This window comes from Oncorhynchus mykiss, chromosome 24 (genome assembly GCF_013265735.2).
Source record: "Oncorhynchus mykiss isolate Arlee chromosome 24, USDA_OmykA_1.1, whole genome shotgun sequence".
NCBI classification, from domain to species: domain Eukaryota; kingdom Metazoa; phylum Chordata; class Actinopteri; order Salmoniformes; family Salmonidae; genus Oncorhynchus; species Oncorhynchus mykiss.
The window spans coordinates 16,744,155-16,762,064 of record NC_048588.1 but is presented as its reverse complement, the minus strand read 5'-3'; the positions used below and the strand labels follow the sequence as shown (position 1 = coordinate 16,762,064).

The 17,910-nt window shown below is 44.5% G+C and overlaps 1 protein-coding gene across 4 annotated transcripts in view; it reads right to left on the bottom strand.

Moving 5' to 3' along the window:
- Positions 1–17,910, bottom strand: part of LOC110503872 (lissencephaly-1 homolog A) — an 86,618-nt gene continuing 68,708 nt past the window's right edge. For all 4 annotated transcript variants that reach the window (XM_036962036.1, XM_036962034.1, XM_036962038.1 and 1 more), the window contains 6 exons: positions 13,953–14,121; positions 12,517–12,619; positions 12,134–12,362; positions 7,626–7,727; positions 7,184–7,340; positions 1–3,967 (listed from right to left, as the gene is read on the bottom strand). In XM_036962036.1, the coding sequence (XP_036817931.1) occupies positions 3,894–3,967; positions 7,184–7,340; positions 7,626–7,727; positions 12,134–12,362; positions 12,517–12,619; positions 13,953–14,121 (834 nt within the window). In that variant the 3' untranslated portion in view covers positions 1–3,893. The remainder of the gene's footprint in view (positions 3,968–7,183; positions 7,341–7,625; positions 7,728–12,133; positions 12,363–12,516; positions 12,620–13,952; positions 14,122–17,910) is intronic.

Below are 17,910 nucleotides of genomic sequence, written 5' to 3'. Positions count from 1 at the left end.
TCACAGATATTTGTTTAATGTTGCAAACAATAATGACATCCAGATGTTAACAATTTTGCTGAACGTGGGAAAGACCATGAAAGCAAAACAATAAATCCTGTTAAAGGTGTGAAGAAGTCTGAAGCCCTCAATCTATTCACAAGGCAGATCATAGCAGACAGATGGACTTGAGACTGGGGGAAAGGACCAACAGACAGTGAAAAGCTTGTCTGCCAGTCCCTCTGATCCACCTAGCCAGTGCAGCATAGGGATTGCTTGGGACCTGCAAATGGCAAAAAGTTATTTATTTTCACAGGGTAGGTACAACAGCACAGTTATATAAAGCATTCATTCGATGATAACTATATTACAAGAAGAGACACATTCTCCCTCCCGACAATTTGTTTATAGACCTTTCTTATCCAACCCAAGAAAGTTTGAAAGTTTTTCAACAACAAGAGTCAAATCTAATATCCATTTAGGTTCACTTCAGGCCTGGTTTAGAATTAATACCCAAGGATCACGATATTATAATTCTGAATTTAGCCAATCAAAGAGAAAATCGGCTTAAATCAGGAAGCTAACATAATCTAGCATCGAGAACAGATCAGGACATCTGAATGCTGAAGCTACACCAGAATGTCCAACTAGATAAATTTTTTTGGGCTTCAGCTAAAACACGTTTTATGGTGCATCAGCACCACCATGTCCAATTTTCCTATCGATTGCTGGTGTATGGAGTAACGCACGCTGACTCTCCAATTAAAGTCTCCCACTGACTGACAGAAAGCAGCTTGGAGAAAGACCAGTCTGGGTCTGACTAAATGCATGGAAGCCTCTAGTCCAGAGGAGGCAAAAGTGGTATTCTCTCAATGAGAATATTATTTTTTCTTAGAACATCTTTAGTCTGCCGCAATCCCATCACATATAGAGGAAGGAGCCAGTTCATTAATTTACAGACCTGTCCTCCTAACAGCAACAAACAACCACATTAAGTACAGAGCAGTCTGTCTGCAGACATCATGCCAGCTTGAGCCGACCTGTCTGGTAGAGTCTGTGTCTGGTGTCTTTGAAAAGTCAATATGCAAAATACACAGTATACATAGAAACCACACACCTGCTTACTGGTAAGAGACAGGAGGGATACAATCCTTTCTCATAAGAGATGGAGTTCTCTTATCCTACTTCTCGCTCTTTTAACAGTATATCGTTTGTCAAGTGGACCAATTAGCATTTGGCAGTTTAGCGGGGTGGCCTGTGGCTGATTGAGTCTGCGTCTGAAATACACTACTTTTTAGGGAATCAGGGTGCCATTTCAGACTCGGCCTGAGTGTTCAGTGGCTTACATCACAGCACTTGAACCAGAAAGGCCCACCAAACCAGACAGCTCAGCCCCTGGTACAACAGAGGTACATGTAGCAGTTCTATTGTCGACAGGTCAAACTAGCCACTATGAGGGTTCAAAGGTCAGCAGCTAACTACATCCAAACACACACACAGGACGAGGAACAGGAAGATATTCAGCAAAGAAGCTTAAGATCAGTTAAGCAAGTGGAATTCTTTATTATATAAATGCATCAATGGAAAAAGGCTGATAAAAAAAAATTGTTTATGCATTTTATTAAGTATTTTTTAATTTCTTACATCTTCGATCATCAGTTCGACAAAGGACCAAAGATCTAAAGAAAAGCAGGGATGTGCCAGACAATAGGATTTTTCCTCACCTGCTGCAGCGTAAGCAGCAGCAAGATGTTTATATTTAAGGGAAATGGAGGGATTTGGTTTTCATTTTGTTCAGCCTCCAAGCTCATAAAATGAACAGAATATGATAAAGATCTGCCTGCCACCCAGGAGACGACTGCAATGTGTTAGTCTGCCTGTGGAATTTCACCTCGAGAGCTCCTCACTAGGAGTCTAAGCACTCTTCTGGGCACAAACGCAGCCTAGGAAGCCTAGCTCAAGACCAAAGCCAAGACCGGTCTGTGGGAAGGGAGCTGCTTTAAGTAGGCTTAGGGGTTACGATCCCTTTACAAGAACTATCATCAGACCTACTGTACAACGAACACAAGCATTCATTAGCATGTCTACTACTAGCATTTTATTTCATCATCAATTGAATGAATCACCCCAACAGTTCACCAGTCAGTTTGGTGGAAACCGATTTGGACACTTCCCTACAGCTCAGTAAAATTACATGTATTTTGCCCCCCACAGAAACAGCTTTATTACCTCTCAATCATTTCTCCCCCCCCTGGAGAGATATTTTGCACATCCCAAAACATACCTGAGGGGCAACTGACTCCTTGTCATGCTATGACATTCCGACTCATTCGAAACTTGCATATTTCATCCAAAACTAAGGCTGAAGCTTACCCTCCCTAATTTACACAGCCCATAGACACAAGCAGCACAAGACAATGGCCAACTGAGCATCAAATCACTTACATGATTCCTATAGTATAACAGACAAAACCCAGCAGACACCAGATTCGTCAAATGGTTAGAAAAAGGGAGAGTTCAGTTGAGTCCAATGGAAAATCACTCAGGTTAGACTTGGGATGTCAATGAGCCATCTTACAGAGGGAGGGAGACACCTAAAGATTATTTTCAAGTGACTTGAAATTAAAAGAGGTGATCCCTGATGTCTGCTGCTAAAGGGCCAAGTGCTAGAGAAAAGCTGAGAAGCTCGCCTTATCAGTTGCGGCCAACCGTAAGGCCCAGTACCGGGGCGAACGGACAGGGGGCAGCTTATCAGGAAAGAGTTACCTCACGCTATCGGCTCACATAGCTTTCAGGTTGGCATTTAGGCTTACGGTCCACTGAGTTTAGCCTAAATGCTAACCAACGGAAATATGGGCACCATCTGCACAGAATAGCCAGGTTAATTCATTGAGATGCCAAAACAGAAATGTTATCCGATTCAATAAACGTGAAGCAGAACATTTATTGTATAGGATAATTCAAAGTTTTTCTACTAAGTTTAGTACGCGTCATGACAAGAGTAAAAAGCTGTTTTGTTTTCAACCCCCAGCTGTCCAAAGATACAGTTTGAAACATTTGTATATGCAGCAATTAATATATTCACTAGTTCCACATGAAGAGAAATGGTATGCACACTTCAGAAGTGAAGTTACAAAGCTACAGATTATTCCAATAACCCCCCCCCCCCCCCCCCCCCCCAAAACTCATATCCTCCGACATCAAGGGATTATACTTTTCCTTTTGTCGTCTCCCCACCCCCTCAAAAAATTCACCAACAGAGACTACAACAGTGAAAAGGAGAGAAAAAAAATCTAAAAATAAAATAAAGTAGGCAGACAAAAATAAATCTGACATGTAAAGAAACGTGTTTTAAATTATCGGTTTTAGTGCCCTACATTTTACACCCAGTCAAAGAGTGTATCCCAAATGGCACCCTATTCCCTGTATAGAGCAATACTTTTTACCAGGACACAAGGGCCCTGGTCATCAGTAATTGCACCACATAGGGAGCCATTTGTGACGCACACAAAGAAACATCTGCCTTCAGTAAGTAGGTAGGTAAGGCTGCATGTGACAGACAGCCCCGCCCATGTTAAACCCTATGGTACTTCTAGACAACGTTATCATGTAAATTTACAGTATACAATTTTGTATTCATCATCACCATGCAATACTTTTTTTTGCTGTGCAACATTTAATAGCTCAATCTACATCCAGAATAATGTACATAAAAAGGACCATAGTTATTGGACCAGAGAGCGTTATGACAGGATAAGTTATTAACCATGGTGTGTGTGTGTGTAGCCAGAGGAGATGAAGGAGACTGGGAGGTGAGGTGGGGTGCAGGGGGGGGGGGGTGGAAAGAGGCCTAGAGGGGGTGGAGTGGGAGGAGAGGGGGTGGTGGTGGTCTGATCTGCTCAGGTCTGATCGGATCAGCGACACTCCCACACTTTAACTGTTTGATCTACGCTTCCGGTGACGACGTACGGAGCATTCTTGTGGAAATCTGAGAGGAGAGGAGAAAGGGCATTAGTACAAAGGAAGAGTAGATAGGTTATTCATCACAAACCTATATTCAATTTAACATTATGACCTGAATATATAGATACACAGTGGGACAAAAAAGTATTTAGTCAGCCACCAATTGTGCAAGTTCTCCCACTTAAAAAGATGAGGCCTGTAATTTTCATCATTAGGTACACTTCAACTATGACAGACAAAATGAGAAGGGAAAAAAATCCAGAAAATCACATTGTAGGATTTTTAATGAATATATTTGCAAATTATGGTGGAAAATAAGTATTTGGTCAATAACAAAAGTTTATCAATACTTTGTTATATACCCTTTGTTAGCAATGACAGAGGTCAAATGTTTTCTGTAAGTCTTCACAAGGTTTTCACACACTGTTGCTGGTATTTTGGCCCATTCCTCCATGCAGATCTCCTCTAGAGCAGTGATGTTTTGGTGCTGTTGCTGGGCAACACGGACTTTCAACTCCCTCCAAAGATTTTCTATGGTGTTGAGATCTGGAGACTGGCTAGGCCACTCCAGGACCTTGAAATGCTTCTTACGAAGCCACTCCTTCGTTGCCCGGGCGGTGTGTTTGGGATCATTGTCATGCTGAAAGACCCAGCCACGTTTCATCTTCAATGCCCTTGCTGATGGAAGGTTTTCACTCAATCTCACGATACATGGCCCCATTCATTCTTTCCTTTGCACGGATCAGTCGTCCTGGTCCCTTTGCAGAAAAACAGCCCTAAAGCATGATGTTTCCTTCCAACCCCATGCTTCACAGTAGGTATGGTGTTCTTTGGATGCAACTCAGCATTCTTTGTCCTCCAAACACGACGAGTTGAGTTTTTACCAAAAAGTTATATTTTGGTTTCATCTGACCATATGATATTCTCCCAATCTTCTTCTGGATCATCCAAATGCTCTCTAGCAAACTTCAGACGGGACTGGACATGTACTGGCTTAAGCAGGGGGACTCGTCTGGCACTGCAGGATTTGAGTCCCTGGCGGCGTAGTGTGTTACTGATGGTAGGCTTTGTTACTTTGGTCCCAGCTCTCTGCAGATCATTCACATGTCCCCCCGTGTGGTTCTGGGATTTTTGCTCACCGTTCTTGTGATCATTTTGACCCCACGGGGTGAGATCTTGCGTGGAGCCCCAGATCGAGGGAGATTATCAGTGGTCTTGTATGTCTTCCATTTCCTAATAATTGCTACCACAGTTGATTTCTTCAAACCAAGCTGCTTACCTATTGCAGATTCAGTCTTCCGAGCCTGGTGCAGGTCTACAATTTTGTTTCTGGTGTCCTTTGACAGCTCTTTGGTCTTGGCCATAGTGGAGTTTGGAGTGTGACTGTTTGAGGTTGTGGACAGGTATCTTTTATACTGATAACAAGTTCAAACAGGTAACGAGTGGAGGACAGAGGAGCACCTTAAAGAAGTTACAGGTCTGTGAGAGCCAGAAATCTTGCTTGTTTGTAGGTGACCAAATACTTGTTTTCCACCATAATTTGCAAATAAAGTAATTAAAAATACCTACAATGTGATTTTCTGGATTTTCCCCCCTCATTTTGTCTGTCATAGTTGAAGTGTACCTACGATGAAAATTACAGGCCTCATCTTTTTAAGTGGGAGAACTTGCACAATTGGTGGCTGACTAAATCATTTTTTGCCCCACTGTATGGATAGATGAACAGATTTAGATATATATACACTGCTCAAAAAAATAAAGGGAACACTAAAATAACACATCCTAGATCTGAATGAATGAAATATTCTTATTAAATACTTTTTTCTTTACCTAGTTGAATGTGCTGACAACAAAATCACACAAAAATTACCAACGGAAATCAAATTTATCAACCCATGGAGGTCTGGATTTGGAGTCACACTCAAAATTAAAGTGGAAAACCACACTACAGGCTGATCCAACTTTGATGTAATGTCCTTAAAACAAGTCAAAATGAGGCCCAGTAGTGTGTGTGGCCTCCACGTGCTTGTATGACCTCCCTACAACACCTGGGCATGCTCCTGATGAGGTGGCGGATGGTCTCCTGAGGGATCTCCTCCCAGACCTGGACTAAAGCATCTGCCAACTCCTGGATAGTCTGTGGTGCAACGTGGCGTTGGTGGATGGAGCGAGACATGATGTCCCAGATGTGCTCAATTGGATTCAGGTCTGGGGAATGGGCGGGCCAGTCCATAGCATCAATGCCTTCCACTTGCAGGAACTGCTGACACACTCCAGCCGCATGAGGTCTAGCATTGTCTTGCATTAGGAGGAACCGCACCAGCATATGGTCTCACAAGGGGTCTGAGGATCTCATCTCGGTACCTAATGGCAGTCAGGCTACCTCTGGCGAGCACATGGAGGGCTGTGCGGCCCCCCAAGAAATGCCACCCCACACCATGACTGACCCACCGCCAAACCGGTCATGCTGGAGGATGTTGCAGGCAGCAGAACGTTCTCCACGGCGTCTCCAGACTCTGTCACGTGCTCAGTGTGAACCTGCTTTCATCTGTGAAGGACACAGGGCGTCAGTGGCGAATTTGCCAATCTTGGTGTTCTCTGGCAAATGCCAAACGTCCTCCACGGTGTTGGGCTGTAAGCACAACCCCCCACCAGTAAACGTCGGGCCCTCATACCACCCTCATGGAGTCCGTTTCTGACAATTTGAGCAGACACATGCACATTTGTGGCCTGCTGGAGGTCATTTTGCAGGGCTCTGGCAGTGCTCCTCCTTGCACAAAGGCGGAGGTAGCGGTCCTGCTGCTGGGTTGTGTGAAATGTATTGTCAATCAGTATTGCTTCCTAAGTGGACAGTTTGATTTCACAGAAGTGTGATTGACTTGGAGTTACATTGTGTTGTTTAAGTGTTCCCTTTATTTTTTTGAGCAGTGTAGAAACAGAAAGGACAAGTAAATGCGCAATGGATTATGGTCATTGTAGTCAATGACCATGTTTTATGCATTAAACTAAGTAGAATATATAACTCCCTACTACAAAACACAGTTCAGGCTGGATTGATCTCTAGAGAAACTGTGCAATGTGCGCATTGAGCGCATAGAAAGAAACTGAGTTAAACTGTGTTAAAACTGAAAAAAATACCTGAAATTTCAGTTAATCGCCCAGCACTAACATTTTGCCGTACTGAACAAGACCTAGCTGTAACTGACGTTGACTGTAGAAGAAAAGATTGAGAGCGGCTTACCCAGAGAGGTAACAAAATGTTCATGGGCACTCAGGGTCTTCATGCAGCGCTTGTTCTTGTAGTCCCAGATCCTTAAGGTCTTGTCGTCAGCACAGCTCAATATGAACTTGCCTCCGGGGTGGACAAGCATCCCGCGCACCCAGTTATCATGGCCAACCTGGGACAAAAGCATTTGGTTAGAATTGTTAATACGAAATCTATGGTCAGTTTCCCAGACTAAAACTAGCTTTTTAGTCCAGGACTATGCTTAGTTCAGAAAACCAGTCAACCTGGGACAGAGCGTTCAGTTAAGACTAGGGTTCAAGAAGGTCAATCCTATTGCAATTCATGTCATGTGAATACTGGATTCAACAACATAAAATGTGGACATTTTACAAATAAAAACTGCATGAATCAAAATGACCATCTAGTCTATTGCGTCTAAGATTGATGGTCCACTCACCAGTGTCATAAGGCACATTCCAATGCTGACATCCCACATCTTGATGGTCTTGTCTCTGGAGCCAGACAGCAGGAAAGGGCCCGGCTTACCACTCTTCTTAGACTGGAAGAACACAGGAAGAACAAGAACACGATGAGCTCCAATTGCCGCAGTAAAATACCAATACAGAACCTTTAGCAGTCTTCACTTGCGGGACGTCAACCCTTAATCATTTCTTTGTGAGGGCTATATGCAGCCAGCAGCCTTCTGAATGAAATGTATTTTTATACCACAACCTTTGATAAATAAATACCACCTTAAAATCAGAGGAAATGGACTACCAACAAAATAGTTATCAGACAATGCATCTCCAGAGCAGGGCACATGCCTACACTTCAGAGGTTCAATTACAGACTCTGCTCCCATATAAAAGTGATTCTGAACACAATAGCAGAAACTTGCACTGAGGGGACCTTACAGCTGAGGGCAATATTTGATTATAGACCAAAATGTGCACTTACATTCAATTGTTCCATTTCTACATGGTCTGTGTTGCAGTATAAATTGTAATTTTCCCATACTAAAACAACCATCAATTTATTATTTTAAATTCAAATATCTATCTATCTTCGGCAGCTAAGCATGAGTGAAGAGGATATTTTTGGTCTTCAGCACTAACTAATTATTTCTTGGGCACTAGGCAAACAAAGCGTTGCCAAATGTATGGGTGGGATATTATATACACTATACATACCAAAGTATGTGGACACCCCTTCAAATTAGTGAATTTGTCTATTTCAGACCCACCTGTTGCTGACAGGTGTATCAAATCGAGCACATAGCAATGCAATATCCAGAAAAATGGCCCATCCTGAAGAGCTCAGTGACTTTCAATGTGGCACAGTCATAGGATGCCACCTTTCCAACAAGTCAGTTCGTCAAATTTCTTCCCTGCTAAAGCTGGCCAGGTCAACTGCAAATGCTGTTATTGTGAAGTGTAAAGGTCTGGGAGCAACCATGGCTCAGCCACAAAGTGCATAGGGTGTAGAAATGGTCTGTCCTCTGTTGCGACACACTACAGAGCTCCAAACTGCCTCTGTAAGCAAAGTCAGCACATTAACTGTTCGTTAGGAGAACCATGATATGGCCGAGCAGTCGCACACAAGCCTAAGAGCACCATGCGCAATGCCAAGCATCGGCTTGGCTGGAGTGGCGTAAAGCGCGCCGCCAATGGACTCTGGACCAGTGGAAACCTGTTCTCTGGAGTGATGAATCACGCAGGCAGTCGGACAGAAATCTGAGTTTGGCGCTACCAGTCCGAATGCAGTGCACCAACTGTAAAGTTTGGTGGAGGAGGAATAATGGTCTGGGGCTGTTTTCCATGGTTTGGGCTAGGCCCCTTAGTCCCAGTGAAGGGAAATCATAATGCTACAGCATACAATGACATTCTAGACGATTCTGTGATTCTAACTTTGTGGCATAAGTTCGGGGAAGGCCCTTTCCTGTTTCAGCATGACAATGCCCCTGTGCACAAAGCGAAGTCCATGCAGAAATGGTTTGTGAAAATCAGTGTGGAAGAACTTGACTGGCCTGCACAGAACCCTGACCGCAACCCCATCGAACACCTTTGGGATTAATTAGAATGCTGACTGCAAGCTAGGCCTAATAACCCAACATCAGTGCCCGACCTCACTAATGCTCGTGGCTGAATGGAAGCAAGTCCCCGCAGCAATGTTCCAACACCTAGTGGAAAGCCTTCCCAGAAGTGTGGAGGCTGTTATAACAGCAAAGGGGGGACCAAATCTATATTAATGCCCATGATTTTGTAATGAGATTTTCGACAAGCAGGTGTCCACATACTTTTGGACATGTAGTGTGCACACAGATATAAAAGTAATTACATGCCTCAGAACATGCCCTTCCCTGTTTCAGAACTCTAACAGTTTGGGTTCCCCTGTGCAGGCTCATCTCAGCACAGAGCAGAGCAGTCTTAAATGTCAGACTCACATTTGGCTGCTTTTGTTCACAGAACATAAAGTGTGCCAGTATAATTGATGTCAGGAGAACCATTCTACCTGAACCAGCTCTGCTCTTAAGCACCAAGTTCTTCAAGTCTTCAAAAGGAGCATTTGATCAAAGGCAAGGGTAATGGGGTTTGTGTGTGTCTGTGTGTGTCTGTGTGCATACAACAATACCGTAGCCAAGATCAACAATACAATCACTGCAGACTTAGCACATCAACCATTCAAATGGGTAAATACAGAAAGAGCGCTAAAGAGAAAAACAGGCTCCCTCTGTGAGAACATGGGATATTGTGTATCATTGTGCGCAGGCATCGAGGCAGACCGGGTTCTTGACAGGGCAACTAGCTGCCGGTGAGGATAAATGTTTTAATTGAATGAAACTGAAATTGGACATTCATGATCACAAGACTTGGGAGAGCAGGACAATCACAGGGCATCGGGTGGGGGGACTCACCGGGGCAGGGTGATAGTCTGACCCTGGGTTCATGACAGGGTTGCTCCTGTACTTTTAATTTCATGGTCTGATTCAAACATGTCTGGCTCTGTGAGGTGCCAATCTTAGGTTAGGAGACGGACCAAATAAGCCAGATATTTAGGAAGTCAGAGGGTGGAGAGCAAAGTACATTTTCTGACATAAGAAATACATGCACTGTAGGACGTGGGCATATTATTAACTTGGGTGTTCACCCGGGAATATCTAGGTCGACTTTCCCTTGGGCAATCAGACACTTGTATGTACCTAGCCGTAACGTACCTAGCCGTAACGTTTAAATGGGTGTGCGCACAATATTATCTTGATGTCACATTACCATTTTACTTAAGCCATGTACATACAATGCTCTCGGAAGGCATTCAGACCACTAGACTTTTTCCACATTTTGTTACATTACTTTCCAAAAATGTATTAAATACTTTTCCCCTCCTCAATCTACACACATTACCACACAATGACAAAGCAAAAAAACAGATTATAGAGTTTCTTAAAAATTTATAAAAAAAAAAAAAAAAAAACTCTAATCACATTTACATAAGTATTCAGTTTTAGCGCTTTTGGCAACGATTACAGCCTCAAGTCTTTTTGGGTATGATGCTACAAGCTTGGCACAACTGTATTTGGAGAGTTGCTCCCACTTTTCTCTGCAGAAAAAAACACCGTCAGGTTGGATGGGGAGCATCGCTAAACAGCTATTTTCAGGTCTCTCCAGAGATGTTTGATCCGGTTCAAGTCCGGGCTCTGGCTGGGCCACTCAAGGACATTGAGGACTTGTCCCAAATCCACTCCAGTGTTGTCTTGGCTGTGTGCTTGGGGTCATTGTCCTGTTGGAAGGTGAACCTTCGCCACATTCTGAGGTCTTGAGTGCTTTGAAACAGGTCGTTTTCATTAAGAATCTCTGTACTTCGCTCTGTTCACCTTTCCCTCGATCCTGACTAGTCTCCAAGTCCCTGCCGCTGAAAAACATCCCCACAGCATGATGTTGCCAACACACTTCACCTTAGGGATGATGCCAAGTTCTCTCCAGACGTGATGCTTGGCATTCAGGCCAAATAATCTTGTTTTTCATGGTCTGAGAGTCTTTAGGTACCCTTTGACAGCCCACTTGGAGTTTGCCATGTGCCTTTTACTGAGGAGTGGCTTCCGTCTAGCCCCTACCATAAACGCTTGATTGGTGGAGTGCTGCAGAGATGGGAGAACCTTCCAGAAGGACAACCATCTCCACAGAGGAACTCTAGAGCTCTGTCAGAGTGACCATCGGATTCTTAGTCACCGCCCTGACCAAGGCCCTTCACCCCCGATTGCTCAGTTTGGCCTGGCGGCCAGCTCTAGAAAGAGTCTTGGTGGTTCCAAACTTCTTCCATTTAAGAATGATGCAGGCCACTGTGTTCTTGGGGACTTTCAATGCTACAGAAAATGTTTGGTACCCTTCCCCAGATCTGTGCCACGGCACAATCCTGTCTCGGAGCTCCACGGACAATTCTTTTGACCAAACCATGGCTTGGTTTTTACTGACATGCACTGTCAACGGTGGGACCTTATATAGGCAGGTGTGTGCCTTTCCAAATCATATTCAATCAATTGAATTTACTACAGATAGACTCCAATCAAGTAGAAACATCAAGGATTATCAATGAAAACGTGATGCACCTCACCTTAATTTCGAGTCTTATTGCGATGGGTCTAAATACTTAAGTAAATAACATTTTTAAAACATTTGGAAAAATTCTAAAAACCTGTTTTCACATTGTCATTATGGGGAATTGTGTGCAGATTGATGAGGAAAATGTTTTATTTAATACATTTTAGAAGAAGGCTGTAAGATAATAAAATGTGGAAAAGGGTCGGGGTCTGAATACTTTCTGAATGCGCATAAAGGTTTTGGCACAGATCCAGGGACAGGGCATAAGGGTGCTTTTGAAGAGTCAGCAGGTGGCGTTTCGAGGAATGAAGGAGGGAGCAAAGCCTTTAGTTCAGTGTGAATATCAGTATTTCAGTGTCAAGCTCCTCACCTCTGAGCCGGTGGCCTCCAAGATGGTGGGATGGGCACTCTCAGGAGCCCAGGAGATGCACTCCACCACGTGTTCGTGCTCCCGCAGCTCAGCCTTGCACTCTTTGGATGCCACCACCCACACACGCACCGTCTGGTCGTTGGAGCAGCTGGCGATCAGGGTGCCATCCTGGTTGGGCCGGACCATCCTCACCCACTCCCTGTGGCCTGTGAACGTCTTCACACAGTAGCTGATGGATAGGAAGAGGGGAGATGGGTTAAAGATGGTTGCTTACTTTGCAGAGGCATAGGAAATGTAGAATACTACTTAAAAGAAGAGAAGCTCCTGCACACTTGTGAACATTTTTGCTCACGGTAAGCACTGCTATTTGGCAACATACTTACCCAGTGGCCACCTCCCACATTTTAATGGTTTTGTCCCTCGAGGCAGATACTATGTGATCTCCATTGGGCATGATGGCAACAGATGAAACATTGTGATCGTGTCCTGGAAAACAAAAGACAACGCAATGAGACCTTTACTGGGCCATAGGTAGCCTAGCGGTTGAGAGTACTGAGGCAGTAACCGAAAGGTTGCTGGCTCAAATCCCCGGGCTGGCAAGTTGGACAAAATCTGTCATTCTACCAACAACAACTTTTACCCTCCGGGGGCCGATGATGTGGACATCGATTTAAGGCAGCCCCCCTGCATCTCTGATTCAGAGGGGTTGAGTTAAATGTGGAAGACACATTTCAATTAAATGCATTCAGTTGTGCAACTGACGAGGTATCCCCTTTCCAAAACAACCACTGACAAATAACTATTGGTTAAATGTCCAAGTACTGTACTTTAGACAGAGGCCAGTTGGGCTAAATGCATTGTTAGCCAGCTTTTCCTGCTCAAGCCTTGCCATTTCTGAATGCCACCCATTTTGACAAGAAGTCCTCCCCATCATGTCATCGGAACTAAAACGTGCCATAAAAATCGGTTTTGTTCAAATTAGCCAATTAACATGAATAGTGAGATGGCCAATTATGTCCAGGGTGTCTTTGTTCCTGGAGAAGAGGCAGTTAATTACCTAGACACCAAGGCAGCCATCTTTAATCTGCTAAAAAGATGAGGAAACTAAGGAGGCTCTAAAAAGGCAAGCTTAAATATATGTGGTGGGGAGGGGTAGTGTGTGGGTGGGGGGAGGGGGGGGGAGACCCACAGTGCGCAATGGCTGTTATAGTAATAGGTGGTCGAAGGCTCAAAAGGGCGGTTATCTGTTTCAGGGGGGCCTGAAGGCACACGCAAAATGTGCCGCTTGGAATTATCCAGCAATTAGGATTAAAAGAGGGGAGGGGCAGTGACACTGCCTAAGGACTGGTACATTAAGAGTGCTGATGATATGAGAAATAGCACCTCGTCTTGAGGGTGTGCGTGAGTGTGAGTGAGTGCAAGAGTGAGAGAGAAAGTCCCCAGGAGTTGGATTGGGGAGGATGTTAAGTTTGGCATTAACATTAAAGCCTGTGTGACAGAATTTGTTTGTGATGTGAAGCTCCTGTGTTTCCCTGGGTTATCTGTTAATTGAAGCAGATTGCCATGAACGTAAGTGAGGATGAGCCATATCATATGTGATAATGAACAGCATCGGTAGCACCTGTGTCCCAACGCACCATCCAAACACATGCTCACACATACACGTCTGGAATTGCTCATCCAAGCTTTGCCTGAACCAAACAATCACACATACCTCGCCATCCCTGGTCCTCCTCATGGTCTAAGACATAATATCCTTCAACCGATTAGCTCTCTAGACAGTCCCACTCATCCACTCCTGTCCCTCCAGTCCCCTCACCATGCATGGTTCTGATGCACTCAAAGCCCTGGAAGTCCCACAGCTTGATGGTCATGTCTGCAGAGCAGGAGGCCAACAGCTTGCCAGTATGGTCAAAGGATATGTCCTGGACAGAGTCTGTGTGACCCTTCAGCGTCCGCTCAAAGTCTCCTGTCTCATAGTCCCACACCTGGCAAGGAGAGAAAACACATCATTTCAGCTGCTGTGTGAACATAACGCATGCACAGAACACCCCTCAGCTGCTCTCCAAAATCTAGAAGTCCTCACACTGCAACAGAGACCCCAAATACCACTGTCTCGTCTAGCCTAGTCTGCACCGTGACACTGCCTCTTCCCCGAGCGACCAAGCAGCCAAAACAGGCTTACAGGAGGCAGGCTGTGACTGGCACAGAGAGATAAGATAGATCCATAAAATGCAGTAGAATATCATATTAATGTCATATCACAAGAGAACCAATACATCCTGGGTGAGGTGCCAGAAATACTTCTCTAGACATTAAATACCCACAGTTCACTGTCTGAGGTTCGTCTCTAGAGCTCCAATAGCACAGAATGACGAGCCTACAAGCCAGACGGCGTCTCGACATGCAAACACCGACCCCATACATATTCAACGTTCAAAACCTTTGTCTGATTAAGTTACTGTTTCTAGAAGAATACATTTGTCTGAAGCGTATAAATTCAAAAATCCCCATATTGGGATAGTGAGAGAAAGGAATAAGCCTAGGGTGGTTGAATAAATGTCTATTGTGATTGTGTTGATATTGACCGTGGGATTTGGGTCTTAAATAGCAGGGTCAGCAACAAACACTAGTTTGGCTGCATCTAAAACATGATGGGTATCACATTACCCTGCGTTTCCAGACAGGCAGGCACTGTGGGGATAAGCTTTTCCTCCATCACTGAGCATGGGGGGGGCTGGACTCCTTCTGCCTCATTTGGGCTTTCTCCACCCACCCCCGCCCGTTCTGAGTCTAGTCTACCACAAAATCCACCCCAGTATGGCGTGTTGTTAAGTCTGCCAGTACCACCAAGACCATCACTTAGTCTGCGGAGCTTGTGCTTCTGCCACCAAACCCATCAGTGCTGAGCTTGTTACCTATGCAAATGGCGGGCTAGTGAAACATAGTGGTGCAATTTATTACAGCTTTTATGGTATTTTCTTCTGCAGACCAACGTATCCTGTTAGCTCAGTAAGCTGCAGTATAGATGCAACTGCACAATGTCATTAGGTCAGAGGTCAAGGGAGGCTAACCTGAAAATAAACTGTGTTTATGTACTGACAACAGCATGAGATAAAATTAATGTACGCCACTCGCAACGATGGGGCTCTAAGAGAGCGAGACTAACGTTAACTCTTTCCATTGACCAACTAAAAATAAGCAACATTCAATTTAAAGATCAAACCAGTAATTAATATAGGCCTACTTGAGAGGACACTAAAATAGTCACTTTAAAATAATGTGGTCCAGTCTGCGCTGAAGGCCTCCGCAGGGTCTTTCTTGCCATAAGCAGCAGTTAACCTGACGCTCAACCTCAAGCTGTTTGGCCTAGTTTAGTGTGAGGGACAGGGCTTCTTATCACCATGCAGAGAAAGGGAATGCGGGACACACAGAGCAAAGGAAGTAGAGAAGGCTCACAAAACCTGCTGATTTACATACTGCCAAGGTGGCGCGCTCAAGGACGGTAATATGTAAAAAAATATATATATATATAAAAATGGATTGCATAGATTTGCTACGTTAACAGAGGACCAGAGGGGGAAGGAGTGAGGGCAAGCAGAGCATCAAAGCTCTGACAATTACTCCCTGCATAGCAAAAGAGGAGAAAGAGAGACTAGTTTCAGACTGCAGGCAAACCAACAGCCTTACTGGAATGTCAAAGAGAGAATGTCAGTGTGCAGAGCTCTTACGTTCAGCTCCCCAGTTAAAGATTTAACAGCAAGGTCTGGAGGGAAAGTAGGGCACAGAGTGTAGCGAGCCAGGCTAGGAAAGAAGAAGCGGCATAAGAGGGCAGATTGGGAGATTTGGAGCCTGACTGTGCCTGCTCTGGGTTGGCTGGATGGTGGTCGTGGCAGGGGGGCCAGCACGCAAGCGAAATATGAAATAACAGTAGTAAAGGTAGGAGGGAGGTGGTGGTGAAGGCCCCTGGAGGGAGTGTGGCAAAATAAAGAACAGGCGACTGATTCCACATGAATAAAAGATACAGCACAAATATTTATACTCATTTGGGCACAGAGGTAGCTCGCTGTGGTAGCGCAGCAGACCAGACGCTGTAAAAACAGCATGGCAGACGAACCAGGGTCATTATTATACTGCCTGTACTAATGCACTTAAAAATAGCAATTTATGGATGTCAAATCGATAGGGGGGGTTGCTGTAGGGCGTGTCCTGATAAAAGGAGAGCGCAAGCGAGAGAAAGCGCGCGGGCAAGTGTGGTAGGTATTAGGTAGTGCTGATGCGGTGCCAGGCTGGCACACAGGCTGAATGAACAACAAGGAAGCAGAGCTCATCGCTTTGGGAACGCAGCTAAAAGCAAAACACTATTGTTTTATGAGCATCTCTCCTCTGCGTTTCGTAAAAAAATATCTAAAAGAAATCCACACATGCCTAGAGCATATTATACAGCTAAGCAAATCCAATGCAAGTCAATAGAGAATGAGGCCTGCTACAGCGTACTCCATCTTTCAAAACATTTCAGCAGCATTTAAGGTCCCCAAGAACAGTGGTCATCATTCTTAATGGAAGAAGTTTGGAACCACCAAGACTTCCTAGAGCTGGCCGCCCGGCCAAACTGAGCAATCAGGGGAGTAAGGCCTTGGTCAGGGAGGTGACCAAGAACCCAATGGTCACTCCAGAGTTCCTCTGCAGAGATGGGAGAACAACAGTCTCTGCAGCACTCTACCAAAAGCAGGCCTTTATGGTAGAGGGGCAAGATGGAAGCCACTCCTCAGTAAAAAGGCATGACAGCCAACTTGGAGTTTGCCAAAAGGCACTTAAAGGACTGACCATGAGAAACAAGATTATCTGGTTTGATGAAAGCAAGATTGGGCATGAATGCCAAGCGTCACATCTGGAGGAAACCTGGCACCATCCCAACGGTAAAGCATCATGCTGTGGGGATGTTTTTCAGTGGCAAGGACTGGTAGACCAGGATCAAGTGAAAGATGAACAGAGCAAGGTACAGAGATATCCTTCATTAAAACCTGCTCCAGAGTGCTCAGGACCTCAGACTGGGGTAAAGGTGCACCTCGCAACAAGACAAAGACCCTAAGCACACAGCCAAGGCAATGCAGGAGTGGCTTCAGTACAAGTCTCTGAATGTCCTTGAGTGGCCCAGCCAAAGCCCATACTTGAATTTGATCAAACATCTCTGGAGACCTGAAAATATCTGAGCAGCAACGCTCCCCATCCAACCTGACAGAGCTTGAGAGGATCTGCAGAGAAGAATGTGAGAAACTCCCCGAATACAGGTGTGCCAAGCTTGTAGCGTCATCCCCAAGACGACTCATGGCTGTAATTGCTGCCAAAGGTGCTTCAAGAAAGTTGAGTAAAGGGTCTGAATACGTGTTAATTTTAAATGTTTAATTCACAAACATTTCTAAAAACAGTTTTTGCTTTGTCATTATGGGGTAGTGTGTGTAGATTTATGACAAATGTAATTGAAATTTAAAAAAAAAAATGTTTAAAAGGTTGTTACTTATACTTTCCTGAATACACTGTATTTGGCATATTTGGGTTAAGAACAGGTCAAGTAATACTATATGCTTTTAAACAATTTAATTCTGAAATGTAACTCAAAATAGTAATTTAGTGTCTCAACATTCTCAAAACCCCAAATTAGATTGACAATGATAGATAATGACAATATTACAATATCGATGTGGCCTAAGTACACTCTTAGCTATGATGTGGGCGTACCCCAAGGGTCAATACTGGGGCCCCTCCTGTTCAGCCTG